Source organism: Arvicola amphibius, chromosome 4, assembly GCF_903992535.2.
Source record: "Arvicola amphibius chromosome 4, mArvAmp1.2, whole genome shotgun sequence".
Lineage (NCBI taxonomy): Eukaryota > Metazoa > Chordata > Mammalia > Rodentia > Cricetidae > Arvicola > Arvicola amphibius.
In genome coordinates this window covers 33,471,718-33,499,345 of record NC_052050.1, presented here as the reverse complement: position 1 = coordinate 33,499,345, position 27,628 = coordinate 33,471,718, and the positions used below count along the sequence as shown (strand labels likewise).

At 53.8% G+C, this 27,628-nt stretch overlaps 1 protein-coding gene across 3 annotated transcripts; it reads left to right on the top strand.

The window, feature by feature from the left end:
• Positions 1–4,265: 4,265 nt before the first annotated feature.
• Tspoap1 (TSPO associated protein 1) lies at positions 4,266–27,272 on the top strand. Of its 3 annotated transcripts, none has more exons than XM_038327654.1 (31): positions 4,266–4,592; positions 5,388–5,495; positions 5,732–5,860; positions 6,349–6,528; positions 7,069–7,254; positions 8,485–8,562; positions 8,650–8,733; positions 8,943–9,032; positions 9,191–9,313; positions 9,521–9,625; positions 11,639–11,689; positions 12,006–12,026; positions 12,675–12,879; positions 13,388–13,560; positions 14,675–14,790; positions 15,074–15,183; positions 18,927–19,757; positions 19,918–20,069; positions 20,384–20,749; positions 20,834–21,073; positions 21,491–21,673; positions 22,192–23,007; positions 23,583–23,682; positions 23,780–23,931; positions 24,569–24,737; positions 25,269–25,313; positions 25,669–25,698; positions 25,865–25,968; positions 26,056–26,127; positions 26,350–26,454; positions 27,243–27,272. In XM_038327654.1, the coding sequence occupies exons 1-31, from the start codon at positions 4,266–4,268 to the stop codon at positions 27,270–27,272; spliced, it is 5,481 nt and encodes a 1,826-aa protein (XP_038183582.1). The 3 variants fall into 3 exon arrangements, with proteins under 3 accessions (XP_038183582.1, XP_038183581.1, XP_038183583.1); XM_038327653.1 differs by having other exon boundaries at positions 25,242–25,313; XM_038327655.1 differs by lacking the exon at positions 6,349–6,528 and having other exon boundaries at positions 25,242–25,313.
• Positions 27,273–27,628: the final 356 nt, after the last annotated feature.

Below are 27,628 nucleotides of genomic sequence, written 5' to 3'. Positions count from 1 at the left end.
CCTGGGAACAGAATCACCACCCAAGAGAGAGATTGGTTGTCCTGACACAAGAAGAGTTAGACCAGGCTAAGCCACAGCCTGGGGATGGAAAGGCTTGGGTCACCGGAAACACCGGAAGCAGACCACCTGGCATTGCGAATAAAGGGTTAGGGCATGAGGGGGCCTTTACTTTTGGCCCTTATTGCTGCTCCATCTTCTCTTTACGCTCTTCACCTCCAAAATAAAGGCCGCTTACCTCTGGTTTTGGTCTAAGAAAGTCCAGAGCAGTGGTTCTCAACCTTCCTAAGGCTGCGATCCTTTAATACAGTTCCTCGTGTTGTGGTGACCCCCAACCATAAAATTATTCCCTTGGCTACGTCACCCCTGTAGTTTGCTACTGTTGTGAATTGTAATGTAAATATCTGTTTTCCAATGGTTTAAGGTGACCCCTATGAAAGGGTCATTCAATCCCCCAAAGAGGTTGCAGGCCCCAGGTTGAGAACTGCTGGTCTAGAGGATCCTTGGTAGCGTAAGAGTTGGGCAAAGTCACAATAGCACACTGCCCACCAGCACCTTACACATTGTTAGGCCATGGGTGCTAGTCAGCAAAGCACACATGCATCGCACCAGGCTCTACACATGCCAGCAACATGTACAGATCAAGACAGACTGAGACATGGTGGGGTGTAGCACTGGGTATATAGTTACCTACAACAAACACGTGTTCATAGTACTTACACAGTGGTATATATACATGACGTCATGCCCAAGAATATATCCATAGTGACATACATTCACATAGATACATATATACATATAGTGACATTTTTATAGATACTATAAAATGAAGATAATATAACAGCATACACACTGAGTCAGGATCTCTGTGTGGGTTTCAGCACCTATATGACACCTACAGACTGAAAAAAATTTTTATTTCAGTTTTTGTGTGTGTGCTCATGTGCTGTGGCATGCATGTGGGGGTTGGAAAACACTTTGTATGAGGGAATCAGTTCTCCACTTTCACCTTGTGGTTCCTGGGGATCAAACATGGTCAAGCTTGGTGGCAAGTATCTCCACCCACGGGGCAATCCTCCTGGCCAGACTGAGAAAAAAAAAATGTGTTTTTAATGGCAAGTCAAGTATGTGGTGTATGCCTGTAATTGGATTACAGGCAGGTGGAGGCCGGAGCTGCATGAGACCCTAAGAAAAGAAGCTGTGTCTTAAGTTCCATACGTCTCTGTCAGCCTCACGATTTCCCCAGTAATACAGTACAGTTGCTTGTTAGCACTTACGTTGTATTATAAGATAGGTATTATAAATCTAGAGATTTAAAGCATAGAAGAGGACTGAGGACATAAGTGGGAGGGTGCTTGCTTGGCGCGCGAGGGACCTTGGGTAAACAGGATGTGTAAAAGCTGTGGGCAGTTACTTCACCACGTCATATAAAGGAAGGACTTAAGTGTCTGAGAACTTGGAGCATCTGGAGATGATCCTAGAGCCAATTGCCCTTAGGCATGGAAGAGTGAAAAAAATATATCTTTTTTTTTTTTTTTTTTTTTTTTTTTTTTTTTTTTTTTGGTTTTTCGAGACAGGGTTTCCCTGTAGTTTCTAGAGCCTGTCCTGGAACTAGCTCTTGTAGACCAGGCTGGCCTCAAACTCAGAGATCCGCCTGCCTCTGCCTCCCGAGTGCTGGGATTAAAGGCGTGCACCACCACCGCCCGGCAAAATATATCTTTTTAAAAGTTGGTTTTTTTTTTTTTTTTGAGACAGTTTCTTTGTGTAGCCCTGGTTGTCCTGGAACTTGCCCTGTAGACTAGGCTAGCCTTAAACTCTCAGTGATCTACCTGCCTCTAGTCTCTCAAGAGCTGGGTAAAGGCATGCACCATCACACCTGGAGAGTATATCATTATATACATGTCATTGTATGCTATTACACATCACATGACAATGTGTGTCATAATGTGTCGATGCCATATAATGGCATAGATATACATGATTTATGCCATGACGTTATATTTTGTAAACTTACAATGATAGAATCATACTTATAATTGTATGCATATAAACATTGTATCAAATAGACATTCCAATGAGACAGAAACTTGCACAGATAAATATACAATGATATTCATAGACATAAAATAGTCCACATACATATAATGATCCTCTCCACATGTACACAGACACAAATATATCTCTCATTTATACATACAATATACATAACGACATGCATATACATACTGACCTGAAGTTACATGATAAACATCATATAGTGACATCATACTGATGCATGCACGAGTATGTCATCTCCTCCCTCTGCAACCCTCCTTCCCCTAGTCCCATCAGCTCTGGCCTTGGTGGAGCCTACAGTCTGGGGTGGGCCAGTGTTCTCTAGGGTTTAGCTGCTATTCCATTGTGGTGCCACATGAGGGCCCCCGACCTTGGCTTGAGATTGCTTGTCTTATTGAGTCCAGGAAACGGGCTGCCTCTCCCCAACACTCTTATCTCTAGGGATCTAGGTGCCCCACATACAGGCAGGCACCTGGGTGGGGCAGTTCCTATGTCCTTGCTCCCAAAAATCCTTTTCTCATGGCAAAAATAAATAAGCAAACAAAGCCTAAGGCTAGACAGAGGTGAACTTCCTGATAATTGAGGGCAAAGCCAGCCCAAGAGGTCACGTCTTGTGGTCTCCCCTGCTGGCCTGGGAAGGCTGGGCTGTCCCCCAAATGTGTTCTGCTGGCCTGGAAAGGCTGGGATGTCCCGCAAATGTGTTCTGCTGGCCTGGGAAGGCTGGGCTGTCCCCCAAATGTGTTCTGCTGGCCTGGGAAGGCTGGGCTGTCCCCCAAATGTGGTCTGCTGGCCAGGGAAGGCTGGGATGTCCCCCAAATGTGGTCTGCTGGCCTGGGAAGGCTGGGCCGACTCCCAAATGTGGCCTGCATGAAGAAATTGAACTAATTTTTTGTCTTGTTTCTACCTCTCCCTCTGCTCCTTTTCCTGTTTTCAGCCTTATATTTCTTTGTTTTATCCTAAATCCCATCTTTTCCACTCTGCCCTTCTCTATGGCTAGGTCTGTGTCACATTGTCCTTCCTATCTCCATCTGTCTTGCCTGACAGGCGAGGACTGCCCACTCCTTTTACTCTGGACCCTGGAAGATAGGGGGTGTGGAATCAAGGGGATGAGGCCGCATGGGTGTGTGTGTGGGGTCTAAGCTGCCATCCAGCAAGGAACCTGCTCTTCCCCCTCTGTCCCGACCCTGCCAGCCTGCCAGCCGGTCCAACCCACCAGTCCAGCGCCATCGCCATGGAAACCAGCAGCTGACTTCCTATTGGTGGGCAGGAGGGGAGGAGGAGGGGGAAGGGAGGGTTGATGATTCTCCCCTGCTCCCCCCACCCCATTCTGAGGCTCAGCCCTCCTTCGTGCCCACCATCTCATTTGGGGAGCTCTGGGACCGTGAGGGACTCCTGCAGTCCCTCGTGCTGAGACTAGCTGGGGCAGAGACTATGAGGCAAGCAGCTCATCGACCCAGGCCTCCTTAGGACCGCCCAGCCACCCAGCAAGCAAGTGATCAGCGGCAGCGGAGAGAAAAACTGGAGATAAAGGACCACAGTGGATCACTGGGCATCACCCCCCAGCAACTCCTGAGGACCCCATCCAGGCTGAGAGGTTATGATGGATGGCCAGACTCGCAGACACTGACAGATAGACACCACTACAGATACACAGGGCTTGACAACACTGGCACACTGAGATAGGACCGGCGACAGCATCGTACACCGCCACAGCCCTGCAATACAGACAGCCCCCACCCCACGCAGGAACAACTGGTAACTCTGAAATAGGCACAGACAGTGACACATAGCACCACCCTCCTCAGCACACACAAGTCGGGGTACCCATCCTCCAAACGCATATAAGACATCACTGACCTGCAGGGACAGCCCTGGAAACGCGCATACACATACCTTCAGCTAGGTTCTGCTGCTGGTGCCTCTGCACCGCCCCCCCTCCACAGGGGACACCCTTGCCTCTCCACATATTCTCTCACACACAGAACCATGAGCAAACATACCTGACATACCCCAAGCTCCAGTCTGGCAACCCTGATACCTTCTGAAGCTTCCTTCATGTGTGGGAAGAGCTCAGCCAACCTCTCTCTGATGGAGCCTCGGTGAAGCCAGATGCTTACAGGGAGAAGGGTCTAGCCTGGCATGACCCTTATCAGTCTCCCCACTTGGCTGGGTGATGTCCCCAGGTCCAGGTTCTGGGGTTCCTTGTGGAAACCATGGAGCAACTGACAACCCTTCCACAGCTTGGAGACCCTGGAGCCATGGAGCCGTGGACACTGCCTGCCTGGCAGTGCTGGACTCAGGGCCAGGGGTGCGAACCTGGAGATGCAACTCCAAGCATTGCTGCTACAACGACCGTTCTGCAGGCTAGAGGACTGAGGTCTGAAGAGAATTCTGAGCCTGAGGGAGCCCGTAGTCCTGGGCCTATTGGGAATACTGACCCTGAAGGAACAGAGACAGGGCTGCCCAAGCCAGGACAGCAAACAGAGAGCCCTGGGTACAGCGGCCCCAGGCTAGAGGATGAGGAGGCACAGGCTTATAAGGTAAGAGAAGCCGAGGAGGGCTGCAAGATTGGCCAGCCATAACCTGTAGCCCCACGGCCCACATTTCTTATCCGGGGCCTGCCTCTGCCTATGAGTCTGTCTGTGTGATTATCTGTCCTCCCTGCATTGGATGGGAATCTCAGTGACTTTATTCTGTCTCTCTGGCCCTGCCCCTCAGTGTGTGTGCATTTCTCTCTGACTGTTAGGTCTCCTCCTCCATGAACCCGGCTGTTTTGGGGGGTTCTTGGGTATGTTGGGGTGTGAAGGTGGGCTCAGTGCTGGGCTGAGCCAAGTGACTCTGTTAGGTCTCCTCCTCCATGAACCCGGCTGTTTTGGGGGGTTCTTGGGTATGTTGGGGTGGAGGTGGGCTCAGTGCTGGGCTGAGGCAAGGAAGAAGATGATGTGGATGGGTGTGAGTGATTTACTGAAGGATGGAGGAAGCAGGACTTTAGGGGCAGGCAGGGGACTCCCTGGACCCAAACTGTCTAGAGGGATGGGGAAGGGGCTTGATCTGGCATTCCCCGGGAGGATTTGGGCAGAATGGCAAGGATAGAGAAACAGCAAGAAATGCCTCCAGAATGGTGTGTGGTGGCATGGAACTGCCACTGAAGGCATGGAGGACTGGGCACCCCTTCTCTTTAGGTCCTGGGGGGTACCCCTCTCTAAAGGCCCGGGGCAGAAGAGAGAGAGAGCCTTCTTAGCTTCTCAGACTGTATAGGGAGATATTTCATATGGAGGACCCTGGCTAGCCTGAGGAGATTTCTGAGGCACTGTACCGGTCCTTCCCCATGCCAGGCCAAGCCGAACGTGGGCTTCGGGGTCAGGTCCAATCTGGAGCTGCTGAGGGCCCTAGGCGAGCTGCAGCAGCGCTGTACCATCCTCAAGGAGGAAAATCAGATGCTGGTGAGACCTGGAGAGTGGGGTTCCCCTCGTCATCACCCTGATCACCCCATAAACATCTCTTCAAGGAGGGAGGCACCCAAGGGTGACATTATCATGTACCCCACACCCCTAAGACCCTTGCATAGCACCGTCAAGGATCTCACTGTGTGCCTAGGCTCTAGTCTAGGGCCTGGGGAGCAGAAATGGGTCTGTGGGGTGCTCCCTACACCGTCCAATTCTGGCTGACCCCCTGCCAGAGAAAAAGCAGCTTCCCAGAGACGGAGGAGAAGGTACGGAGGCTAAAGCGGAAGAACGCGGAGCTGGCGGTCATTGCCAAGCGCCTGGAGGAGAGGGCCCAGAAGCTGCAGGAAACGAACATGAGGGTGGTGAGGACAGACTGCTGGGTGGAGGCTTGGGTGGCATAGACTTACTGCCCAGGGAAGCAGGAGTCCAGGGTAAGAAGGGCAAATGCTGGCCCGGAGGTGGCTGGAGGTGGCTGGAGCTACCAGGGGGAAAGGGGCGCGTGGGAGAGCCTCCTTAGCAGTCAGGGAGCAGAATTCTGGATTAACACGTGCTGGAGCTGTTTGCAGCCTCCTGCTGAGCTCATCTGGGGTGTGGAGCGGGAGTGGGGGCAGGGAGAAGTCCCATCACAGTGGCAGCCCTGAATTAGTAGCGTCCTTGTCCTCTGAGACTAAACTAAGACGTAGAGTTAACACTTTCGATCCTGCTTGGGGGACTGTCAGGATGAGGTTCATTGAGGATGCAGTTCCTCTGAGGCCCCAGACTGGGTTTCATCCCAATTCTTCCTCTGGGAGATGAGGAGTGGGAGGTGTGCCCCCAGCCCTCAGGTGCTCACGGCCTTTCCTCTGGCTAGGTGAGTGCCCCTGTGCCCCGACCTGGATCCAGTTTGGAGTTGTGTCGTAAGGCCCTAGCCCGCCAGCGAGCCCGGGACCTCAGTGAGACAGCCAGTGCACTACTGGCCAAGGACAAACAGATTGCAGCCTTGCAGCGGGAGTGCAGGGAGCTGCAAGCCAGACTTACTCTGGTGGGCAAGGTGCGAATGGGGCCTGGGCGTCTCTTCCTGCTCGATCCTACCCAAGGATGTCTGCTTAGAGTGTGGGATGTGGACCAGATGTTAATGAGATGCAAATGAAACGGAGAGGTGGTGGCTGCTGGGGGAGTAGGTTCCCCTGGCAACGGCCCAGGTGGGAGAGGGGAGAAGGCGACTGAACCGAAGGGGGTTGAGCCGTGAGTTCCAGAACTGGACATTTTTTTGTGTGTTCCAAGCTTGAAGCTGTGGAACTGACTGCAGGAATCCACACATAGTTCACACTTGTGTGAAGGAGTGTTCACACAAGCATTTAGCACAGCTCAGGAACACTGCGAGCGCCCAGTGAACGAGTTGCTGTGAATGTCTGCCCGCGAGCCAGGGGCATGTGGCTTCATACTCATGATTATACGACCAGCCATATATGCATGGGAAGATGCGCACTTTCCCGCGCAGCTGAACCTATCCGGTATGGTGGAGAGCTGGAGCTGACCAGGGGCCAGGCAGGGGTTGGAACTGACTCGGCTCCTGGTCGCCCCATCCCAGGAAGGTCCCCAGTGGCTGCATGTGCGGGACTTCGACCGATTGCTGCGCGAGTCCCAACGGGAGGTGCTGCGGCTGCAGAGGCAGATCGCCCTGCGCAATCAGCGGGAGCCGCTTCGGCCAGCCCGGCCCCAGGGTCCCACTGCCCTCTCCAGAGTAGGGGCACCGGCCCCCGGGGCCCCGGGAGAGGTGAGCGCCTGCGCGAGGGCAGGTGTGTGAGTGTGCTCAGATGCGGGATCGGGGCAATCCGGGGATCTCCCCCTGCAGGAGGCTCAGAGGGGGACCCCCGTGGTGACATGCACCCTCTCCTAGGGTCTAGGGAGCCTTCCCAACAAGGGAGAGGGGGACTTGTCCAAGACTCCCGCGCTCGTACCTGCGCCGCGCCCTACCCCTGGGGGTTTCGGGGTTCCTCCCTCCGCAGGCCTGCGCCCCACGGGGCCAGCCTGGCCGCCCCTGCCGTGTCGCTAGTGGTACGTCCCGGCCGCAAATCCCTGGTTGCCCTGGCAGCCGCCCGGGGCCCAACCCGCGCCGCCTCCTCCCGCAGCTGCGGTAGAGCGGGACGCCCCCTTCAGCGTCCGCCCGGGGCTCAGGCCTGGCCGGGGTTACCCTGGGGGGCGGTGCTTACGACTCAGTTCCAGGTACGGGCGACCTTCCTTGAGCATGGGCTAAGGCAGCTTCTGTCTAAAGGGCCTGGACCCCCCCCTCCCGCTCCCCAGGAATCTCGGGGCCTGGCTCCTATCCATCATTCTAGGTGGGCAGCATTTAGATTGGCCTCCTGGGAAGAAGCCTGGGAGGCAGGAGGGATCTGATAGTGACTTAACCTCGCGGGATGGGGATGCAGGAAGGGGTGGTGGTGCTTGCTCAGACTCTGCCCCTCAGTCTGACCGATCCATGGAGGAAGATGCAATCAAGCACTGGCCTCCAAAGTTCGCAGGAACAAACGGGAAAGCTGATGGGGAAGGGGGTAGGGGACCGGGGGAGGGGGAGAGCTGGCTAGGATTGCTCTACTCTAGGCCAAGCTCAGAAAGGATGATCCAGAACCCTAGCTCTAGGAATACCACGTATATCTCTGGGGATCCAAGCAGACTCCTGATTCTCTGCTAGTCGCTGAAGGACGCCTAGGACAGTTATTGAGTGCAGAACAGGGCAGCTGCTGGAAGCTAAAAACAGAAAGCGCTGGCCTGGATAAAGGACCCATCTCCCAGGGCACACGTGGGTCCTGGGATCTCAAAGCACTATGGCTCACAGATACAGGGGTGGAACCTTTATCCCTCCGTGTCAACTGGAGATCTTGGGAGGGGTGGGCGGGCAACACCCCTCACCCATTGGCACAGATGTCATTGCTGACCTGGTCATGAGGACAGGCCGCTAAGGGGCCCCGTTCTCTGGTACCATTTCCCCACCCCTGGGGATTTGCAGGCCATACTCCAGGATGATGTGGACAGCCCACAGGTGGTCCTAGGGGAACCAGAGAAGCAGCAAAGGGTGCAGCAGCTGGTAAGTCCTAGGCTGAGGGCTGGAGGCAGCTGACTATGGGCACTTCTACCTTTCCCCATGAGAAGCCCTCGGTTCTGACCCCTGTAGGAGTCTGAGCTCTGCAAGAAGCGAAAGAAATGCGAGAGCCTGGAGCAGGAAGCCCGGAAAAAGCAGAGGCGATGTGAGGAACTGGTAAGCTCTCATGGTGGCCCAGGAACCAGCTCCCTTCTTTTTCCCAGGCCAGCCAGAGGGTGGGTTTCCTCAGCCCCGCTGCTTGCATCCTCCGATCTTCCCTTTCCTTCGAGTTTCCATGCCTGGGAGGGCATGGTCCTTCAAGTCAGTGAGCCAGTAAAGTGAATTCTGGCCTGTTCCTCAGAGCCTGTCTGACCTCACTCCCACAGGAACTACAGCTGAGAGCAGCCCAGAACGAGAATGCCCGCCTGGTGGAAGAGAACTCTCGGCTCAGTGGGAGAGCCACGGAGAAGGAGCAGGTTCAGTTTCTGCCCTGTCCCTGGAGAAAGTTGGGCCCCCGGTGAGGCCTGAAGGCCTCCTCTTGGGGTGTAGTCTGAAGGGAACTGTCCCCCTTTGGCAAGTAGCAGCTGGGCCAAAGCGCACACGTGCACCTCCCTGACAACGCCCCCCTCTCCAGGTGGAGTGGGAGAATGCGGAGCTGAAGGGACAGCTTCTGGGAGTGAAGCAGGAGCGGGACTCAGCCCTTCGCAGAAGCCAGGGCCTGCAAAGCAAGCTGGAGAGCCTGGAGCAGGTGCTGAAGGTGAGAGGCTCCCGCAGGCGCTGTGATGAGCCGGTGGGTGGGACAAGTCGAGGATCAGGGAGTCCTGGTGCTGCCAGCCCTTTGTCGCTTCCAGTCTCGGTCCTCTGTTTCCCTGAAGCAGGTGGTGGTCGAGGTCCCCCCGGTCTTAGGTCTTCTGTGACATGGTGGAGTGGGAAGCTCTGGTCTTGACCTGGTCTTGTGTTTCAGCACATGCGGGAGGTGGCCCAGCGGCGGCAACAGCTGGAGGTGGAGCATGAGCAGGCTCGGCTCAGCCTGCAGGAGAAGCAGGAGGAGGTCCGGAGGCTGCAGCAGGTGGGAGCAGGGACAAGAGAAGGGTGGCTGTGGGGTGGCTGGACCCCAGCTTTGCCACTCACTCATCCAACCATTAAAAGCAGGGAGAGACAGCAGGGAACAAAATAGGGGTTCCCGACCAGTCAAGTGACTGACCAGAAGATTCTGAATTTGAGGCCAGTGTGGGTGATATGGTGTGACCCTGTTTTAGACAATAAAAGGTAGAAAAATAAGATTAATTCTATGAAGAGAGTGACATGATACAACTCATAATTTCGCAAGATCGGGCTGGTGGGATGGGTCCTGGGAGTGGCATCCAGCGGGTGATCAGATGTCAGGGCTGTGGCAGTAGTCTAGGAGGGTGCACATAACTGTGGAGGTAAACAAGCCAGCAGATTGGACACACAGTTCGGGGTAAAACTGTGAGACCCCTTCCGTATCACATTTTATCTGTCTGAAGCCTGGAGAGAATGGGGCTTTTCATCCCTTCCCCGGCCCCAGCATAAGGAGGAGGAAGGAGGAAGAAAGCTAACGAGTCTATTCTGTTGCTGATAGGGGAGGAAAGAGTTCATTTCAGCTTACACTTCCAGGTTATAGTCCACCATCGAGGGGAGCCCAGGCAGGAAGCGAAGCAGAAGCTATGCATGGGGCGTGCCTCACCGGCTCTCTCTCTCTCTCTCTGGCTTCCTCAATGTCTTCTGCTCAACTAGCTTCCTCTCTTTCTCTCTCTCTCTCTCTCTCTCTCTCTCTCTCTCTCTCTCTCTCTCTCTCTCTCTCTCTCTCTCTCGTCTCACTATATTACCCTGGCTGGCCCAGACTGCTCTGTGTAAATCAGGATAGCCACAGATTTACAAAGATCCTCCTGACACTGTCTCTAGATGCTGGGATTGAAGGTGTGCACCACCACACCTGGCCCTCAGCTAGCTTGCTTATACAGCCCAGGGTCACCTGCCTAGGGATGGTATTGCCCACAGCAGGCTGGACCCTCGTACATCAATTAACAATTAAGACAGTGCCCCACGGGCATGCCCACATCCCCATCTGATGAAGGCAATCCTTCAGTTGAGAGTCCCTCTCTCCAGGTGACTCTGGGTTGTGTCAAGTTGACGGAAACTAACCAGGACAGAGCAACAGCTCTGGGAGACAGGACACTTTGAGTTTCAAGTTCTGTTTCTGGCAAGCTTGAGGGGTATGATGAACCATTCAGACGGACACATCCCAGACAACTGGACATGAGTCTGGAGCTATGAAGTGGCTGACCCTGGAGGTATTTGGGGCCATCAGTGCTCAGGAGACTGCAGAGAAGCCTGTGTCCAGGGATGTTGGAGGAAAGCCCGCTTGATGGTTCCCAGCTGCCTGGCTAGCTTAGATCCGAAATAATCACATAGAAACTGTATCAATTAAATCACTGCTTGGCCCATTAGCTCTAGCTTCTTATTGGCTAACTCTTACATATTAATTTAACCCATCTCCATTAATCTGTGTATCGACACATGGCAGTGGCTTACCGGCAAAGTTTTGGCATGTCTGACTCTGGCCACAGCTCCATGGTGTCTCTCTGACTCTGCCTCCTTTCTCCCAGCATTCAGCCTAGCTTTTCCTGCCTACCTAAGTTCTGCCTTGCTAGAATTCCAAAGCAGTTTCTAATGGTAATCACAGCACACAGAGGGGACTCCCACATCACAGGGACACCTTGACATTCTAAGGACAGAAGGCAGGGGACAGAGAAAAGGCTCAGAAAGAGCCACAGTAGGTAGGAGAGGAACCGTCCACCAGAAGGGTGGATGTCCCAGGAGAGAAACCGCACCTGGCTCCACCTCTGGTGCCACCCTCCTTCCTGTTTAAGTCATTGCTCAGGGGGTCTGTAGGAAACCCTTTGGCCTCTGGCTCCCCAGACCCTTTCTCCTTTTCTCCCTACATTGTCCCCCTTGCCTTCCAGCCCCTCCTCCTCTTCCTCCCTCACACATCTTTGTCTCCACCCTGGGTCTGTTGTGCAGCCCTCCCTCCCAGCATTTTGCTTCTCCCTGTTTGTAGGCACAGGCAGAAGCCAAGCGGGAACATGAAGGAGCTGTGCAGTTGCTGGAGGTAGGGGCCTTGGAGCGTACAGGAGTGGGAGAGAGCGGAAGAGAGCGGAAGGAGAGCCTTAAGTGAGGCTGGGTGGAATCCCCTATTGTTTGGCCTGTTTCTTAGACTGGGGTGCCCAGGGGCAGCTCCTGAGTCTGGTGGCAGTAGTCCCCATTGCCACCCATCTCAGAGAAATCTCTTTTCTAAGCTTTCTTTGACTCAGTGCACCGACAGGGTCGTACCCGTCCGTCATAGGTCCCCTCGTCCCTCCTCCCTCGGGGTTATTGACATACAGACCTAAATGTTCTAACCTCCTTGTGTCTTCCTTCCCCACCAGTCTACGCTGGATTCCATGCAGGTACAGTGTCCCTTCCACCTTCCACTTCCTGGGTGTCCCCTCTCCGGCACCCCCATATTTCTTCCCTCTGGTATCCCACAGAGGGGCCGTCCCTGATGGCAAACCACAGATATCTGGAGAGTTTACAGGACACATGGGCTGTCCCCTCGTCCTAAACCTGTGACTGTGCTTGGCAGACACAGGGCCCTCCCTCCTGTTGTCTTAGACCATGAGGACGTTCGTTACCCATTGGCTCACCTTCCTTATGACATTGTCAGTGGGAGAGCCCTTGGTCTCGAAGCTTGCCTAGTAATTGAGAAAAGGTCACGAGAACTGGCTCATTCTATCCAAAGACAGCCTCGTTTCCCATGGAACCTTTCACCCGCCTCTCTGAGGGCAGGGCCACGGCCTATGGGAGAATAACTAGCGGCAAAGCTAGCTAAGAAGACTCCTGAGTTGTTGATGGTGGGCTGAGGAAATCCCTTTGGCCTATAAAGTATTCTGAGGCAAGAGCAACACTGGCCTGGGTCTGAGGTTGTTGCCCTAGGTTGGTACTCAGGCTGGGGTGCCACATATGTGTAAATTAAAGTCTGATGTGGGGCTGTGTGGAGCTGGCTCATTCTCTACAGCTCTGCTAGGCCTGGTAAACCACAGTGGATGTCATTTCAGGCCCGGGTTCGAGAGCTTGAGGGGCAGTGTCGCAGCCAAACTGAGCGCTTCAGCCTTCTGGCACAGGAGCTCCAGGCTTTCCGTCTGCACCCAGGGCCCCTGGATCTGCTTACTTCTGCCCTGGGCTGTAGTGCCCTTGGGGACCATCCGCCACCCCACTGCTGCTGCTCTACCCCTCAGCCCTGCCAGGGGTCCGGCCCCAAAGGTAAGGTGTTCCCTAATGACATTGGTCTGGGGCTTTTGTATAGTGCCAGGAGTTCAAGATTAGAGGCTAGCCGGGCATCTGGCGTCACACAGCGAGTTAAAGACATACCTCCTTAAAGTCAAGAGCTCAGGCAGCTGTTCTCCCTCTAACTGGGAGTCGGGTCTTCACTGTCGGTATCAGGGTCTTAGGAAGAGTCGAGAATTAAAAATCAGTCAGATCTGGTGGGTCTAGCTCGATTCTCTTACCAGCCAGCTGGAGTTAGCATATTGCTTAACCTCTTTAAATGGTAGTTTCCTAAGCCTTGAGGCAGGAAGAACTCAATGCATTTCATTAAACGCTGAGAGGATTCTGATAGATCTGAATCACAGTGAGTTTCTCCCCAACTATTTCCCTTATGGCTAGGAAATCTGGGTATAAAGGTCACACACCCATAGCCAAGAAGCTCCCCCTCTCTCTCCCAGTCCCTCTTCAGACCACAGATCCCAAACCCTTGGCATCTTCTCTTTAGAACTTGACCTCCCGCCGGGCTCCCCAGGACGCTGTACCCCCAAATCTTCTGAGCCTGCTCTTGCTACCCTTGCTGGGGTCCCTCGAAGGCCGGCTAAGAAGGTGGAGTCTCTTTCCAACTCTTCCCGCTCAGAGTCCGTCCACAACAGCCCCAAGTCGTGTCCCACGCCAGAGGTTAGTGCTGGGCCAGGGACTTTGGGCTTAGGGAAGGGGCAGAGGTGGAAGGAGCTTGGTTGGACATAGAAGGCCTGTGGGTTTCTCTTGTGGGCAGGAACTCAGGCGGAGCCTGCTCTCCAGGGCCTGCCTACCAGCCGCACCTCTCTGGGGTCCAGGGAGGCCCTAGAGTTTTGAGCTGGATGAGGAGACAGTTTGGCGCCTGATCCACGTAATGAGTCTGTCAGTAAGCGCGACCGCAGTGGAAGCAGTGGCTTGTGGGAGAAAGAGCACAGGCTCCTGGGTTCAGATCCCAGACTTATCTTAGGAAAGTCACTAGCAGGGGGGTCTCCAGGCTTGGTTTCCTTATCTGTATGCTGGGGGTAGCAAACACACCTTATAAGATTGTTGTGAGGTTACATCTCAGCCAGGGGCACCCAGGAAATGCCCAACCTGTGGCAGCTGTAGTCATTACTAACTTCACCCACAGCTCTTCTGACCACCTGGTCTCTCTTTCCTATGAACCACCCCAAGTGGAGGTGGCAGGCCAGGAGCAAGGCTGCTCTCACCAGGTTTTCAGAAAGTGGTACAACCCAGCCCTGGGCCTCTGCTGCCCCCTGGTGGGATAGACTGATGGTGCTGGCTTTGGGCTAGCCTCAGCGGATCTGAAGTTAAGTTCCAGTGGGCCGGAAGCAGGAGACACAGTCACAGAACGGGGGTGGGGGTGAGGGTGGGGGTAGGGTGTGTGTGTGTAGGGTGTTTCCAGGTCCTCTTTCTTCTTGTTTCCAGCTCTTTAAAGTTAAGATGCTTCACTGAGTTTCTACTTTAGGGAGCCAAACTGTCACTGATTCCTGCTCCCCTCTGGCCTGGCCACCAGTTGGGTTGGGGGATGTTGTTTTAGTTCCTGTGTTGGAGCCAACATTCAGGAAAGGGTCCAAGTTGTCCTCACACCCCCAGACTGGGACAGCTGTGTGCGTCACAGACCTTCTGTCTCAAGTCTGGTTTAGAAAATGTTGTCAGTGGCCTTGCTGTGTGTGTGTTTCCTGTTCCCTTCTCAAGGCCACTCTGCCTGCAGTGTCTTTGGGCCTTGGACCATAGACTCTGGAGAGGAACCAACTCTTTCTTCTTGCCCCAGGTGGACACAGCCAGTGAGGTGGAGGAGTTGGAGGTAGACAGTGTCTCCCTGCTGCCAGCGGCTTCAGAGGGCAACTCGGGAGGAGCCAGGATCCAGGTCTTTCTAGCACGTTATAGGTGGGTCCCACTTGCTCACTCTGCCACCCTCAGCGTTGGGATGCACAGGGGACAGGTATGGGCAAAGATGGATACCCCTGGACATAGCAGAGGGTGGTACAAGGGTTCTGGCTGAACACTGTGCTTATAGCACAATTGAGCCAAGGTGAACACTGTGCATGCCCTACTTGGCTACAGTAGTAACCACGTCTCCAGAAAGGCTTGCTGTGTGACCGTGAGAAGCTGAATTTGAAGGCAAGATGTCAGCTAACGTGTTGTTCCTCCTCTGCTACTCTCCCAACAGCTACAACCCCCTTGAGGGTCCCAATGAGAATCCGGAGGCTGAGCTTCCCCTGACAGCTGGCGAGTATATCTACATCTATGGCGACATGGATGAGGATGGTTTCTTTGAAGGTGGGACAGTAGTAGGGGTTACCCTGTCCAGTCTCCTGCCTTTACTGTTCCTGGAGACTTCTGTCCTTCCAGTCCTGTTCCTCAGCACATTCCGTCCTCTCCAGCTTTTCAGACTCAGCTGAGGGTTGCTCTGAGATTTGGGGCAGCCAACAGGGAAAGAGAAAGTGACAGGTCTGGAGAAGGCCATATGTTAGAAAGAGTGCCACAGGATGTCACAGGATGCTTTGGCCAGATTAATTTTTGTGCTAATAGAGAATGGCACTATTTAACACTGGTGATAATTGCAGTTTGACATCTGTCTGCAATGGGTCAGATAGGAGGAGGAGAAAGAGGAGGAGGAGAAGTAGGAGGAGGAGGAAGAGGAGGAGGAGGAGGAGGAGGAAGGGTTCATGTTCCCATCCCGCACAGTCCAAGCAGGTGGTAGGTGGGTCCTAGGACCAGGGCGGGACTGAGCTTCAGGAAGGTTGCCTAGGTCCTGAAGGGAGCCACAGGGCTCAGCATGTAGCAGGCAGATGTGTCATTGACACTAGGCCAGCTGGTAGAACCTGCAGAAGGAGTAAGTGGTTGCAGGAGCCTCTTGCAGAGTGCTCCTGGCTGGTGCTCCGAGCCGCATCCTTCGACAGAGGGGAGGTGTGCTGGAGAATGTGTGTGGCAAAGACCACAGCTGTGTGTAGAAGTTTAGGAAATGGGCCAGATCTGAGTGAACACCAAGAGCTTCAGAGCCTACCTAGCTCCTTTCCTGGGGCCCCATGAGCAACTTTTGGGATTGCTGATACCTGCCTTTGTATTCCAAACGGCTAAACTCCCCTTAAGGGTAGATGCTGAAGGGCTAGACCAATGGCTTCCAGGAGAATTGTACTTAATTTGTGTCTTCATTTGTTGATTTGTTTTGATATTTGTTGTTTCTGGGGTTTGGACCTTGTGTGCACCTACAATACTGAGCACAAACCCAGCCCTCTTTCTGTTTCTTGACATTGGGTCTCACTAGGGTTTCCAGACTAACCCTGAACTTGGTTTTTTGTTTTTTTTTAATTTGGTTTTTTGAGACAGGGTTTCTCTGTGTAACAGTCCTAGCTGTCTTGGAACTAGCTCTGGTAGACCATACTGGCCTTGAACTCACAGAGATCCGCCTGCCTCTGCCTCCCGCGTGCTGAGCTTAAAGATGTGTGCCATCACTGCCCAGCTTTGAACTTGGTTTGTATCAAGGCTGGCCTTGAACTCTTAATCCTCCTGACTCAGCCTCCTAAGTAGCTGAGATTTCAGGCCTGTGCCACCAGACCTGGCTATCATGTGTTTTAATGAGAACAAATGCTAGAAATTATATCTCTATTTCTAGAGATATAATTATTGGTTGTGAGTCACCATGTGGGTGTTGGGAACCAAACCTGGGTCCTTTGCAAGAGAAACCTGCAGAATGTAGCTGTGCTCTAACCACTGAGCCATCATCTAAGTCCACACTGTCAAGTTTTTTTTAAAAGGGAACAGCAAAAGCACAAACAAATCTTATACCTTAGTTTATTAGACTTTAAATTACATAGTCTCCAGGAGGTTGAGATAGGGTGTTTGTTTGTTTTGAGACGGAGGCTCATATGTAGCCCAGGCCAGCCTAGAATTCACTATGTGGACTAAACTGGCCTCTGACTCACTTTCTGTGGCCACATCACTCCAATCTCTGCACCTATGGTCACGTTGCCTCCTGGTCTCTGTCACTCCTGTGTTGTCTTTTGTAAGGATATTTGTCATCAGACTAGGGCCCACCCAGATAATCTTCAATCAAGATATTTACTTAGTTAGATCTTCACAGGAACTTTTTCCAGTTTAGGTAATGTTCTCAGGTTCCAGGGATTGGGGAACATGGCCATATTTGATAGGTCATCATTCAACCTACTATGGTCCTTATGGTATTATTTAACTTATTGGGAATCCCTGCTGTTTCTTCAAGTTATTTTTTTCTCCTAATATGAGCAGAAAAGGGAAGGGGGAAGGGCATAAAGTACTGCTGGGGCATCCCCTGGCACCCTGGAGACCCCACGGCCACCCAAGGTCTGCTCCCCAAGAGCTGCTTCTCCCTCGTATGCCATGTGTGTGCCCACTTGCTTGGCCTCCAAGTCTTCTCTGTCACTTCTTCTTTGATGAGGTGGTTTCCCCCTTCTTTAGTGGCTATTTACTTTTTGTTAAAGAGAAGTTGGAGATCTCCATAGTCCCTACTCCTCAGGCCTGTGTCAAATTTACTACAGTAGAACATCTTCCCTCCTCCCTCCTTCCTTCCGATACGGGATCTCCTATAGCCCGAGCTGCCCTCCAATTCATTCCATAGCTCAGGGCCACTGTGGGCACCTGATCCTCTTACCTCCACCTCTCATATGCTGTATTGCAGATGTATACCCAGATCGTAACATATATATGTTGATTTGTTCTTTGACAGTTTCATGCTTGTATACAATACATTTTGGGTGTACTCTTTCCTCCTCCTATGCCCACCAATCCCCCCTTCCTTCTACCAGGTCTCCATCTCTCTTTCATCTCTTTTTCCTTTTGCACTGTGACCCACTTTGTTAAAGAGAGCCAGTCATGTGAGCATGGGTATGGAGCTACCCACCAGTGTACGAGTGACTCACCAGTGGCTACATCACTGGAGATAGGGGTTTCCTATCCTCCAGCATCCCTTCACTCCACCGAGTGGGGTTCTGTGATCCAAGAAATTTCATATTTATTTGTGTGTGTGTGCCTGCAGAGGCCAGAAGATGACATCAGAGTCTCTGAAGCTGACATGGGTTCTAGGAACTGAACTTGAGTCATCTGCATGAGCAAGAAAGTGCTCTTAACTGATGAGCCACCCTCATTCTTGAGATAGAGTCCCACTATATAATCCAGGCTAGCCCCAACTTCCCATCTTCCTGCCTCTGACCAGCTGAGAGTTGGTATTACAGGCATATACCACCACTCCCAGATTTTTAGTATGGAAGTTTCCTGAATATGTAGACTACATTGAGAGGTGGAAGGGTTGTGGCTCGTTTGGTAGGGTACTGCCTACCAAGGGCAAAGTCCTAGGTTCAATCCCCAGCACTGTGTGAAACCATGGGTGGTGCACATCTGTTAGTGTCGTGAGGTGGATCAGAAGGTCAGGGTCATCCTGGGCTCCACTGCGAGTTCAAGGCCAACCAGGGCAACATGAAACCACAACAGAGCAAAGCAAAACAGAACACCCGAGGCCAGTGTGATGAATGTCCACATGCCTAAAATCTGCCTAGATTTACAATTGTCTGCACCTTGACATGTTTGCTTGATCCATATGTAGATGAAAAAAAAAACTATTTTGAAATGGACTATGGACCTCATGACATTTCTCCTAGACGTTCTTCAGTCCGTTGCTTTAGAATGTGGGTGTTCTCGTAGGTTGTTGGGGGCACCAGCCTTGCCTGGGATCTGGTTAGAAAGAATGAAACTCAGTATATCCCAGACTGGGCTTATGAAGAGTCTGCATTTAAAAAACAAAAAAAGCTGTGGGTGATTCACATGCACGTTAAGATTTAAGAGGCACTGTCCTGTATGACAAAAAACCCCACAAAAGCAGACAGTAGTTCTCTAATTAAAACCTGGACTGCCCTGGGTCTAAAATCACCACCAGATAAAGGTTGACAGGTACTTATGAAGCTGCCGTTGAGAAAATGTGTTACCGGATCAGCTTTTCTTTGCTTCTTTGTCTTCCCTTCCCCTGCTTTTTCCTGCCTTCCCTCTGCCAGGGGAGCTCATGGATGGCCGAAGGGGCCTGGTCCCCTCCAATTTTGTAGAGCGTGTGTCTGATGACGACCTCCTGACCTCCCTCCCTCGGGAGCTGGCTGATATGTCGCACAGCTCGGGCCCTGAACTCAGTTTCCTGAGTGGAGGTGGGGGTGGCTGCAGTAGTGGGGGCCAGAGCAGCGGGGGACGTAGCCAGCCCAGACCAGAGGAGGAGGCTGCAGGAGATGAGCTCAGTCTGAGCCCCCCACCAGAGGGACTGGGCGAGCCCCTGGCTGTGCCTTACCCCCGCCGTCTCGTGCTCCTCAAGCAGTTAGCCCACAGTGTGGTGCTGGCCTGGGAGTTGCCTCCTGAGAGAATAGATCTACGTGGCTTCCATGTCTTTGTCAATGGGGAACTTCGTCAAGCCTTGGGGCCCGGGGTGCCCCCCAAGGCTGTGCTTGAAAATATGGACCTGCGAACTGGGCCCCACCATGTGTCTGTTCAGGCCCTAACCAGCAGAGGCAACTCAGATCCTCTGCGCTGTTGCCTGGCTGTGGGTGCCAGGGCTGGGGTGGTACCCAGCCAGCTACGGGTCCATCGGCTGACAGCTACATCTGCTGAGATCACCTGGGTACCAGGGAACAGCAACTTGGCCCATGCCATCTACCTCAATGGAGAAGAGTGTACACCTGCTCGCCCCAGTACCTACTGGGCAACCTTTTGTCACCTGCGGCCTGGCACACTCTATCAAGCCCGAGTAGAGGCTCAGATCCCATCTCAGGGGCCTTGGGAACCAGGCTGGGAGAGACCGGAGCAGCGAGCTGCCACTTTGCAGTTCACCACACTTCCAGCAGGTATGTAGGTGTGGACAATGGTGTCCCCCACACCCAGGAGAGCCAGGCCCGAGTGCTCATGGCAGGGGAGACTGGCTTTGTTTGCATTCTTAGGGATGTGGCTACCATCTCGGTCAGGGAGAATCCTACATTGATTTTTCTTGTGCCCCACATCTCCCAGGTCTACCTGATGCCCCGTTGGATGTGCAAGTTGAACCAGGGCCCTCTCCTGGAATCTTGATGATCAGCTGGCTCCCTGTCACCATTGATGCTGCTGGTACCTCCAATGGTGTCCGGGTCACAGGCTACACCATCTATGCTGATGGGCAGAAGGTAAAGCTTGGGGGCTCCAGATACCTAAAGCCAAGGGGCAGTAGGTAGGTCCTTCCGGAGGGAGGCCTGTCTTCCTGGCCTGGCAGAGATGTACAGCCCCTGGCCTTTGGGCACTGTGTAGTAAAGTGATTGAGAGCGTGGGTCTTGGCAGCCCGTGGAGGATAGAATTGCTTCTACTCTAAAACCATATGATAAGTAGAACTAAGAAGAGGGCTTGGGCAAAGCTGCAAAGATGCCAGCAGCCAGCCATCCTGACCTCCCACTTGGCTCTCTTAGCCCTTCTTCCCTGGTTTCTTTCTTCCCTGTTCCTATAGATTATGGAGGTGGCTTCCCCCACAGCAGGCAGTGTGCTGGTGGAGGTGTCCCAGCTGCAGCTGCTGCAGGCCTGCCATGAGGTGACTGTGCGAACTATGTCACCCCATGGCGAGTCCACTGACTCCATCCCAGCCCCTGTTGCCCCAGCCTTGGCTCCTGCCTGCCAGCCAGCCAGGATGTCCTGCCTCTCACCACGACCAAGCCCAGAGGCCAGAACAGCCCTTGCTTCAGTCTCCCCAGGGCTTGGGGATCCCAGCTTTCCCCTCCGGCATCCTGCCCCTCATGGATCTCAAGATTCCCCTGCATGCCTTCCCATGGAGACATCCAAAGGATCCCAGGAGGAACCTCCAGTCTCTTGCGGTCAGGTACTTTATCTGTTTGGTGGAAGGCAGGTGCAAGCTGAAGGAAGGGTTGGAATTTGGGCTTATTCTCAATGTCATCCATCCCAGGAAGAGTCTGGGACAACTGTGCCGGGCACCTCAGAGGAGAAGAGGGCTATCGAGCCAACCCTGGGCCAGGAAGGCCCTGACCCTGTGACTCCCTCCCTGGCTAAGCAGCAAGTAGAGTGGACTTCAGGAGAGACTGGTTCCACGCCTTGCTCCACCCAAGGAGAGCTGATCCAGAAGGCGCCGAGTACTGAGGCCTGCCATGGAGGAGATCTGTGCTCGGGGATGAAACACAGAACCGAGGTAGGGGTGGGAGACGCGCTGTGTAGAATCCAGATGTCTCTTTACACTTGGTCAACACCTCTCCTTGTTTCTGCTCTGGTCTGGTTCCAATGCCTTTGCGTTGTATGTCCGCTTCTCTTCTGTCACCCGTTTGACTCTCTCCCTCACCTGTCACAGCTACCATTGTGCTTCCTGGCCATGGCTTTCTCCTCCTCTGTGAAGGGATCTTTATGATCCCGGTTGTGGCTGACCCTGCCTAGAGCTCTTCTTGCTTTTCTGTCTTACCTCTCCTATTTTAATTTGACATGCAGACAGGGCTCAGTCAGCAGCCCGGCCTGGCCTGAACTCACTCTGTAGCTTAGGCGGGCCATCACTCTTCTCCCTTACCCTCCAGGGTATTGTGATTCCAGCCATAAGTACCTATCTTGCCTTTGCTAGAAAGAAGATACGTCAGAGCTTGGAGTTCGCCTGGTGAATTCCCTTGTAGATCACGGCCGCAACTCAGACTTATCGGACATCCAGGAGGAAGAGGAGGAAGAAGAGGAACAGGAACTGAGTTCCAGGCCTTGTTCCCCCCAGAAGCAGGTTGCTGGCAACAGCATCAGGGAGAATGGAGCCAAGGTAACGGGGTGGGGAGGAGCTGGTGGGCCCAAGACCTGAGGCTCCAAAGGCCTCTACTGCCATGGCAGCTGCTCCAGCAAGTCTAGGTGTGTGGCCTGGGTCCTAGCCTAAGGAGTGGATGTGAAGAAGCTAGGGCCTTCTGCCCTGCTGGGCAGAGGTGGTGGGGCATTTACCATACTTTCCCCTGCAGTCTCCCAGATGTAGCACCCTAGTCCTGGGAAGCCTTCTCAGAGCCTTGTGCTAGGAGGCTCAGGAGAGGTGATGGAGAATTCCCTCTGTCTGTCCTGGCTTGCTCCATGCTCCTGCCCGACAGGGACCGATGTCATCCTCAGTTCAGCCCGGACATGCGCGTGACTTTGGTCCAGCCACTGTCCCTCTGATTCTTTCCTCTTGGCAGGAAGCTGAGGGAGGAGGGCTGGGTGTGTGACCCCAATCCCATGTCCTCATTTGAGGACAAAGGCCCCGGACTTCTTATTTTCCTCGTGGACTTCTTGCTGCTCTCTTCTCCCCACTCCCAGCCCCAGCCCGACCCCCTTTGTGAGACTGACAGCGACGAGGAGATCTTGGAGCAGATCTTGGAGCTGCCCCTCCAGCAGCTCTGCCGCAAGAAGCTGTTCAGCATCCCCGAGGAGGAAGAAGAGGAGGAGGAGGAAGGGCAGGAGAAGCCAGACCCTAGCCAGCCTGAACTTGCATTGCTAGGGCTGGACTGTGACAAAAGTCAGCCCCAGGGACCTGGCTTGTGTCCCTTGTCTTCTGAGCCCTCTGGGGCCAGGGAGTACCTGGAGGATGTGCTGGGAGTAGCTGGTGGAAATGGCCGGAGGAGAGGAGGTGGCTCCCCTGAGAAGCCCGCAAACCGCAAGCGACCTCAGGATCCCCGAGAACATTGCAGCCGACTTCTTGGCAATGGCGGGCCCCAGACCACTGCACGGCCAGGGCCCCCACGGGAGAGGGGCAGCCTCCCTGTGATTGAGGGCATCAGGGTTGGACAGGAGGCTGGTGGGAGAGGGCGGCCGGGTCTTTCCCGGAGGTGTCCCCGTGGCCCTGCTCCAGAATCCAGCTTGGTCAGCTGCCTCTCTCCAAAGTGTTTGGAGATTAGCATTGAGTATGATTCTGAGGATGAGCAGGAGGCGGGCAGCGGGGGTATCAGCATCACCAGCTCCTGCTACCCCACAGATGGGGAGCCCTGGGGCACAGCAGCCATAGGAAGGTCAAGGGGACCTCTGAAGGTCAATTCAGGGTCCAACCCCTACGTGCGCCTCCCAGCCTGGGAGAAAGGGGAACCAGAGCGGAGAGGCCGCTGTGCGACCAGCAGAACCAAGGAGCCACCCTCCCGGGTCTGTGCCCATTCCCCGCTTTGGGCGGCCCCCTCTGCCTGCTGCTGCCTGGTGGCTCTGCTTGCTGCCCACCAACCACCCCCATTCCACGCTGCCACCTCCATCAGCAGAGGTGGGGCCAGGCCTCTGGGTTCCCTCACCTGTCTCCCCCCCCCCACCTACATTCCACTGCTTTCTGCTTCTGCTGAACGGAACTGGGATGCACAATATTCTGTTACTATTGGCCGCCACGCGCAACCTTGGGCAGGGTGGCCCTTTCCTCTGAGTAGCTAGTTATATCTTCAGGACACTTGACTGCGATGCCATATCCAGAGTCACCAGCCCCATGCTGATGGGAGACTGTCCTCTCACACTTTCCTTGGCCACCTCAGGCCCCCTCTACTGCACTCATCTATTGGGGACCTCCCACTGTGGGCGTGTCTGGTGCTCAGCGAGGCCAGGCCAAGTCCTGGGGAGGAATGCTGTGCTCCTATTCTGCTGTGCTGCTTACGCTGATGCGGGGGCCAGAGCCGGGGGTCGTGGGCCAGCACCCGGACGGTGTGTCACTTCTGCCATCTGTTGCCCTGTCTTTGCAGGCAACAGAAACTGGGGAGTCCAGAGGGCAGGACAACTCTGGGCGGAGAGGACCTCAGAGGAGAGGAGCCCGGGTGCCTAGGCCTGGAACCACTGAGTTGGGTGAGCATCTAATAGTGGCTGGGCCAGATCCAGGGGAGTGTTTCCCCACTTTGGTTGGAGCTTACTGAATTCCTGCTCTGTCCCCAACCCTCCACAGCACCTCCAAGGAGCCCTCCTGAAGCACCAGCTCATCAGAACTTACCTGTGAGGGTCTTTGTGGCTCTGTTTGACTATGACCCTGTTTCAATGTCACCCAACCCTGACGCTGGAGAAGAGGAACTGCCCTTCAAGGAGGGCCAGATCCTCAAGGTGACCGACTCCCCCTCTGGGCCCAGAGCCCCAGCCTCTAGCCAGCATCTCGTCTTCTAACTCCTCTTGCATTGAGCTGGGAGAGGGTCAGAGAACATAGCTTCCAGAGCTGGACGGTGGGATTCGTGGGATTCGGACCCCGCCTCTTCCACTTCTCCCCGTGTAGCTCTGAGTAGGTTGTAGAACCTCCCTGGGCCTCGGTGTCCTCTCTTGTAGAATGGTTATGGTCCTTGTCACCTCACTGAGTTGCTTATAGAGTGACTGACTCAATGCACACACTTCTTCCTGCCACACGGTCAGCACCGTAGCAATATTAACTACTTGTTAATGTTACACTTTCGTTATTCCTCCGAGTATTGATGTGAGGCTTTTTGATTTCCTCTGGGGCTGAGAGATCCAATCTGGGGTGCTTTGAGGGAAAGACCGTATAGACAGCAGATTGGGGTGGCAGGGGTAGAGAAGAGATGGTTTCCTCAAATTCTTCTTAGTTCTGAGTTTTTCCTGTTTCCACTCTCCTCTGCCCCAGTCTTCAGAAGAGAGAATTCTGCAGTTCCTAATGGGGATGCTACCAGGACCCAGGGCTGGGGTGCAAGGAGTGGGCAGAACTGGTATTGAGACCAGCGGCCTTTGCTTCCAGGTGTTTGGAGACAAAGACTCGGATGGTTTCTACCGGGGTGAAGGTGGGGGCCGCACAGGTTACATCCCCTGCAACATGGTGGCTGAGGTGGCTGTGGACAGTCCAGCAGGGAGACAGCAGCTGCTCCAGCGGGGTTTCTTGCCCCCAGATGTTCTCCCTGAGGGCTCGGGTATGACCTGCTGCTGTTCCTCACCCATCACCATTCTCCCTTGGTTTTAATCCAGTCCCATCCTAAGAGGTTCCTGTGTCAGGAGGTGGCCCAAGGTGCCTCGTTTGTCCTGAGTTGGGTAGAGCCACTCAAGCCTGGCATGCCTGCCCCTGCCCCTCACCTTTCGACAGCTGGCCCGTTGAAGAGGTTGCAAAGATGTAGCTTAGGTCCTGAGGGTCAGTTTGGCTCTCATTGGAAATATGAGGTGTGGGCCTTTAAATGAGCTCACTATGAAATGCCAACAAAATTAAAATAAAAAAGAAGAAAGAGACAAGTTCAGAAACCTCAGAGGCCAGGGGCATGGCTTAGAGCACTTGCCTAGGTTGTAAGGTCCTGCATTTGGTTCCCAGCCATACAAAAGAAAACAACAAAAATACGGGAACCCTGGGAAAAGCCTCTAGACTGGTTTATTCCCCGATTCTTGCCTCAGTTTCTCTCTTAGATCTATCTATCTTCCTCAATCAGGGAATGGTCCCTCTATATATTCCTCAGCCCATATGACTGGGCCTCCCCCCAAGCCTCGCCGGTCTAAGAAAGGTAAGAACCCAATATCCTGTGGTACCTGTGACCACTTGTGTGGCTTGGTGATGGGGTGGCAGTGTGTGACTCTCTGAAGAGATGCCTGTAGGATTTTGAGCAGATAAAGACCCCCCCCCCCATACACATCTGCCGCTTCTAGTCTTGTTCTGACTGTAAGTTCTGTGCATACTGAAGCATGTTGCTTACTGGCTCTGGTTCTCAGACCAAAGGTCTGTGCTGATATTCTTTCTGAGTATCTCTCCTCCTGTGCCCTTCATGGGAGGGTGAGCATCCTGTCTGTCCCCCGCCCCCACCCCAGCCTGGAACAAAGAGGGAAAGGCAGGCAGGACTCAGAGACACATTCTCTCCACAGTGGAGCTGGAAGGTCTCCAGCCTTGTCCAGGTGAGGAGTCATTTCTGGGCAAGGGTGTCTGGGGAGAGAGATGGGATGGGGAGACCCCACTCATGGGGAATGATGATACTGGAGTGGTGGGGCTGGTGGCCACGGGGCTTCAGTGTGGAGGACAGTATAGGGAGGGGCTCAGATGCAGCATCTTCCCCCTCTGCAGGTCCTCCTAGGCTGGTCCATTCTGCTGTTCTGAAAACCTCCCGACCTATGGTGGCTGCATTCGATTATAACCCCAAGGAGAACTCCCCCAACATGGATGTGGAGGTGACGGCCTTCATACGATGTCTGATGATGGGGAACGGGTGGCAAGTCCTTCCCAGGTCTGACATCCGTTTCTTGATCTTTCCACAGGCAGAGCTGCCCTTCAGGGCAGGAGATGTCATTACTGTGTTTGGGAATATGGATGATGATGGCTTCTACTATGTAAGACCCTTGTTGGGGAAGGAAGGTGTATTATACTCTGTTATATTCCGGTTCACCAGCTGGGTGGGCATAAGAACAAGAGGACCTGACAGAGGGCTGGAGGAATGAACTGGGCTACTTGTGGTGACGCTGGCCTCAGGCTTTTCCCCGGGGCCTCAGGGTCAAGGGAACAGGGCTGGGGCCTTCCCCTAAGTCTCAGTCTCATCAACCTCTCCTCCTCAGGGGGAACTGAATGGACAAAGGGGCCTGGTTCCATCCAACTTCCTGGAGGGCCTCGCGCCTGAGGCAGGTGGCCTGGAGTCTGGGACATCCCAAGCTGAGAGTCAGGTCAGTGAGGAGCTGGGCTACCAACTCAGCATTTTATCTGTCTTGCTGGGGGGTTCTGGATTCTACGGCGGAAGATTCTCAGAGGCTGAGACCATGATACAGAGGAGCACTGCAGGTGCCTTAGAAGAGTAGGGGAGCACTGCGTGTGCCCCAGCAGAGTAGGGGAGCACTGCATGTGCCCCAGCAGAGTAGGGGAGCACTGCATGTGCCCCAGCAGAGTAGGGGAGCACTGTGTGTGCCCCAGCAGAGTAGGGAGACACTGTGTGTGCCCCAGCAGAGTAGGGAGACACTGTGTGTACCCCAGCAGAGTAGGGTTCTACTAGCCCCCCTTACCTAGTATCTGCCCCTGTCTACAGATCAGTGATGGCCAAGACCCTGATTCTCAGGCCATCTGACCTAACTAATGATGCCCATGGGCCAACGCTAGTGAGGAGCCCCATGAAAAAGAACCCCTGATACTAGTCAATCATTAGGGTGCTCCCACCCTACTAGGTCTTCCTGCCTCCCTCCAAGGTGCCTTTTGAAACCAATTGGCCTGCAAGGCCTGTCTTCCTGGGGTCTCTTTACATGCCTCTGCTTGGGATGGGTGGGATACATTTAAGTATCCAGATTCAGAGAGCAGGAAGGGCACCAAGAGACCAGGAGCCAACGAGGAACCCCATACAGTAGCCTCAAAGGCAAAGGCTGTGTCAAGCAGGGGTCATCAGGTACCTGGGCCACTTGGTGACTGGCGGAGAGCATGCAGATCTGTTGGTAACCCATCTCCTCTCTTTGTTCCCTGTTCTCAGAGAACGAGGAGGAGAAGAGTCCAGTGCTAGATGGAGATAGTATTTGTAGAGAGAGCGACATGTAAGTGGGGACTGTCTCACGTGTCTCATGTCACTGCCATCCCCCACCTTACTGTAATTAGACGTTGTCTCAAATGGAGTTGGTCTGGCTTTTCTACTTCCTTTAAGGAATGGGGGAGGGAGATCTTGCCATGAACCAGATGTGGGTGTGGGATCTCCACTCTCCCTGCCTTGCCTTTACCCTGGGCAGTGCCAGCTAGCTGTCATAGGAGGACATGTCATCTTAGTATATGACATTGTACCTTAGCTTACTCCTCATATGCTGTAGCATGCAACTTATAGAACATGATGTGACATTCATGATATGACTCAGTGGTATTATGATA

Bases quoted from the DNA above. Each gene is read 5' to 3' on its own strand.
- Tspoap1 (XM_038327653.1), top strand. From the start codon at position 4,266: ATGGAGCAACTGACAACCCTTCCACAGCTTGGAGACCCTGGAGCCATG. The intron at 13,561-14,674 runs GTTAGTGCTGGG...TTCTTGCCCCAG, and splicing joins AGTCGTGTCCCACGCCAGAG to GTGGACACAGCCAGTGAGGT. The intron at 26,455-27,242 runs GTCAGTGAGGAG...CCCTGTTCTCAG, and splicing joins CATCCCAAGCTGAGAGTCAG to AGAACGAGGAGGAGAAGAGT.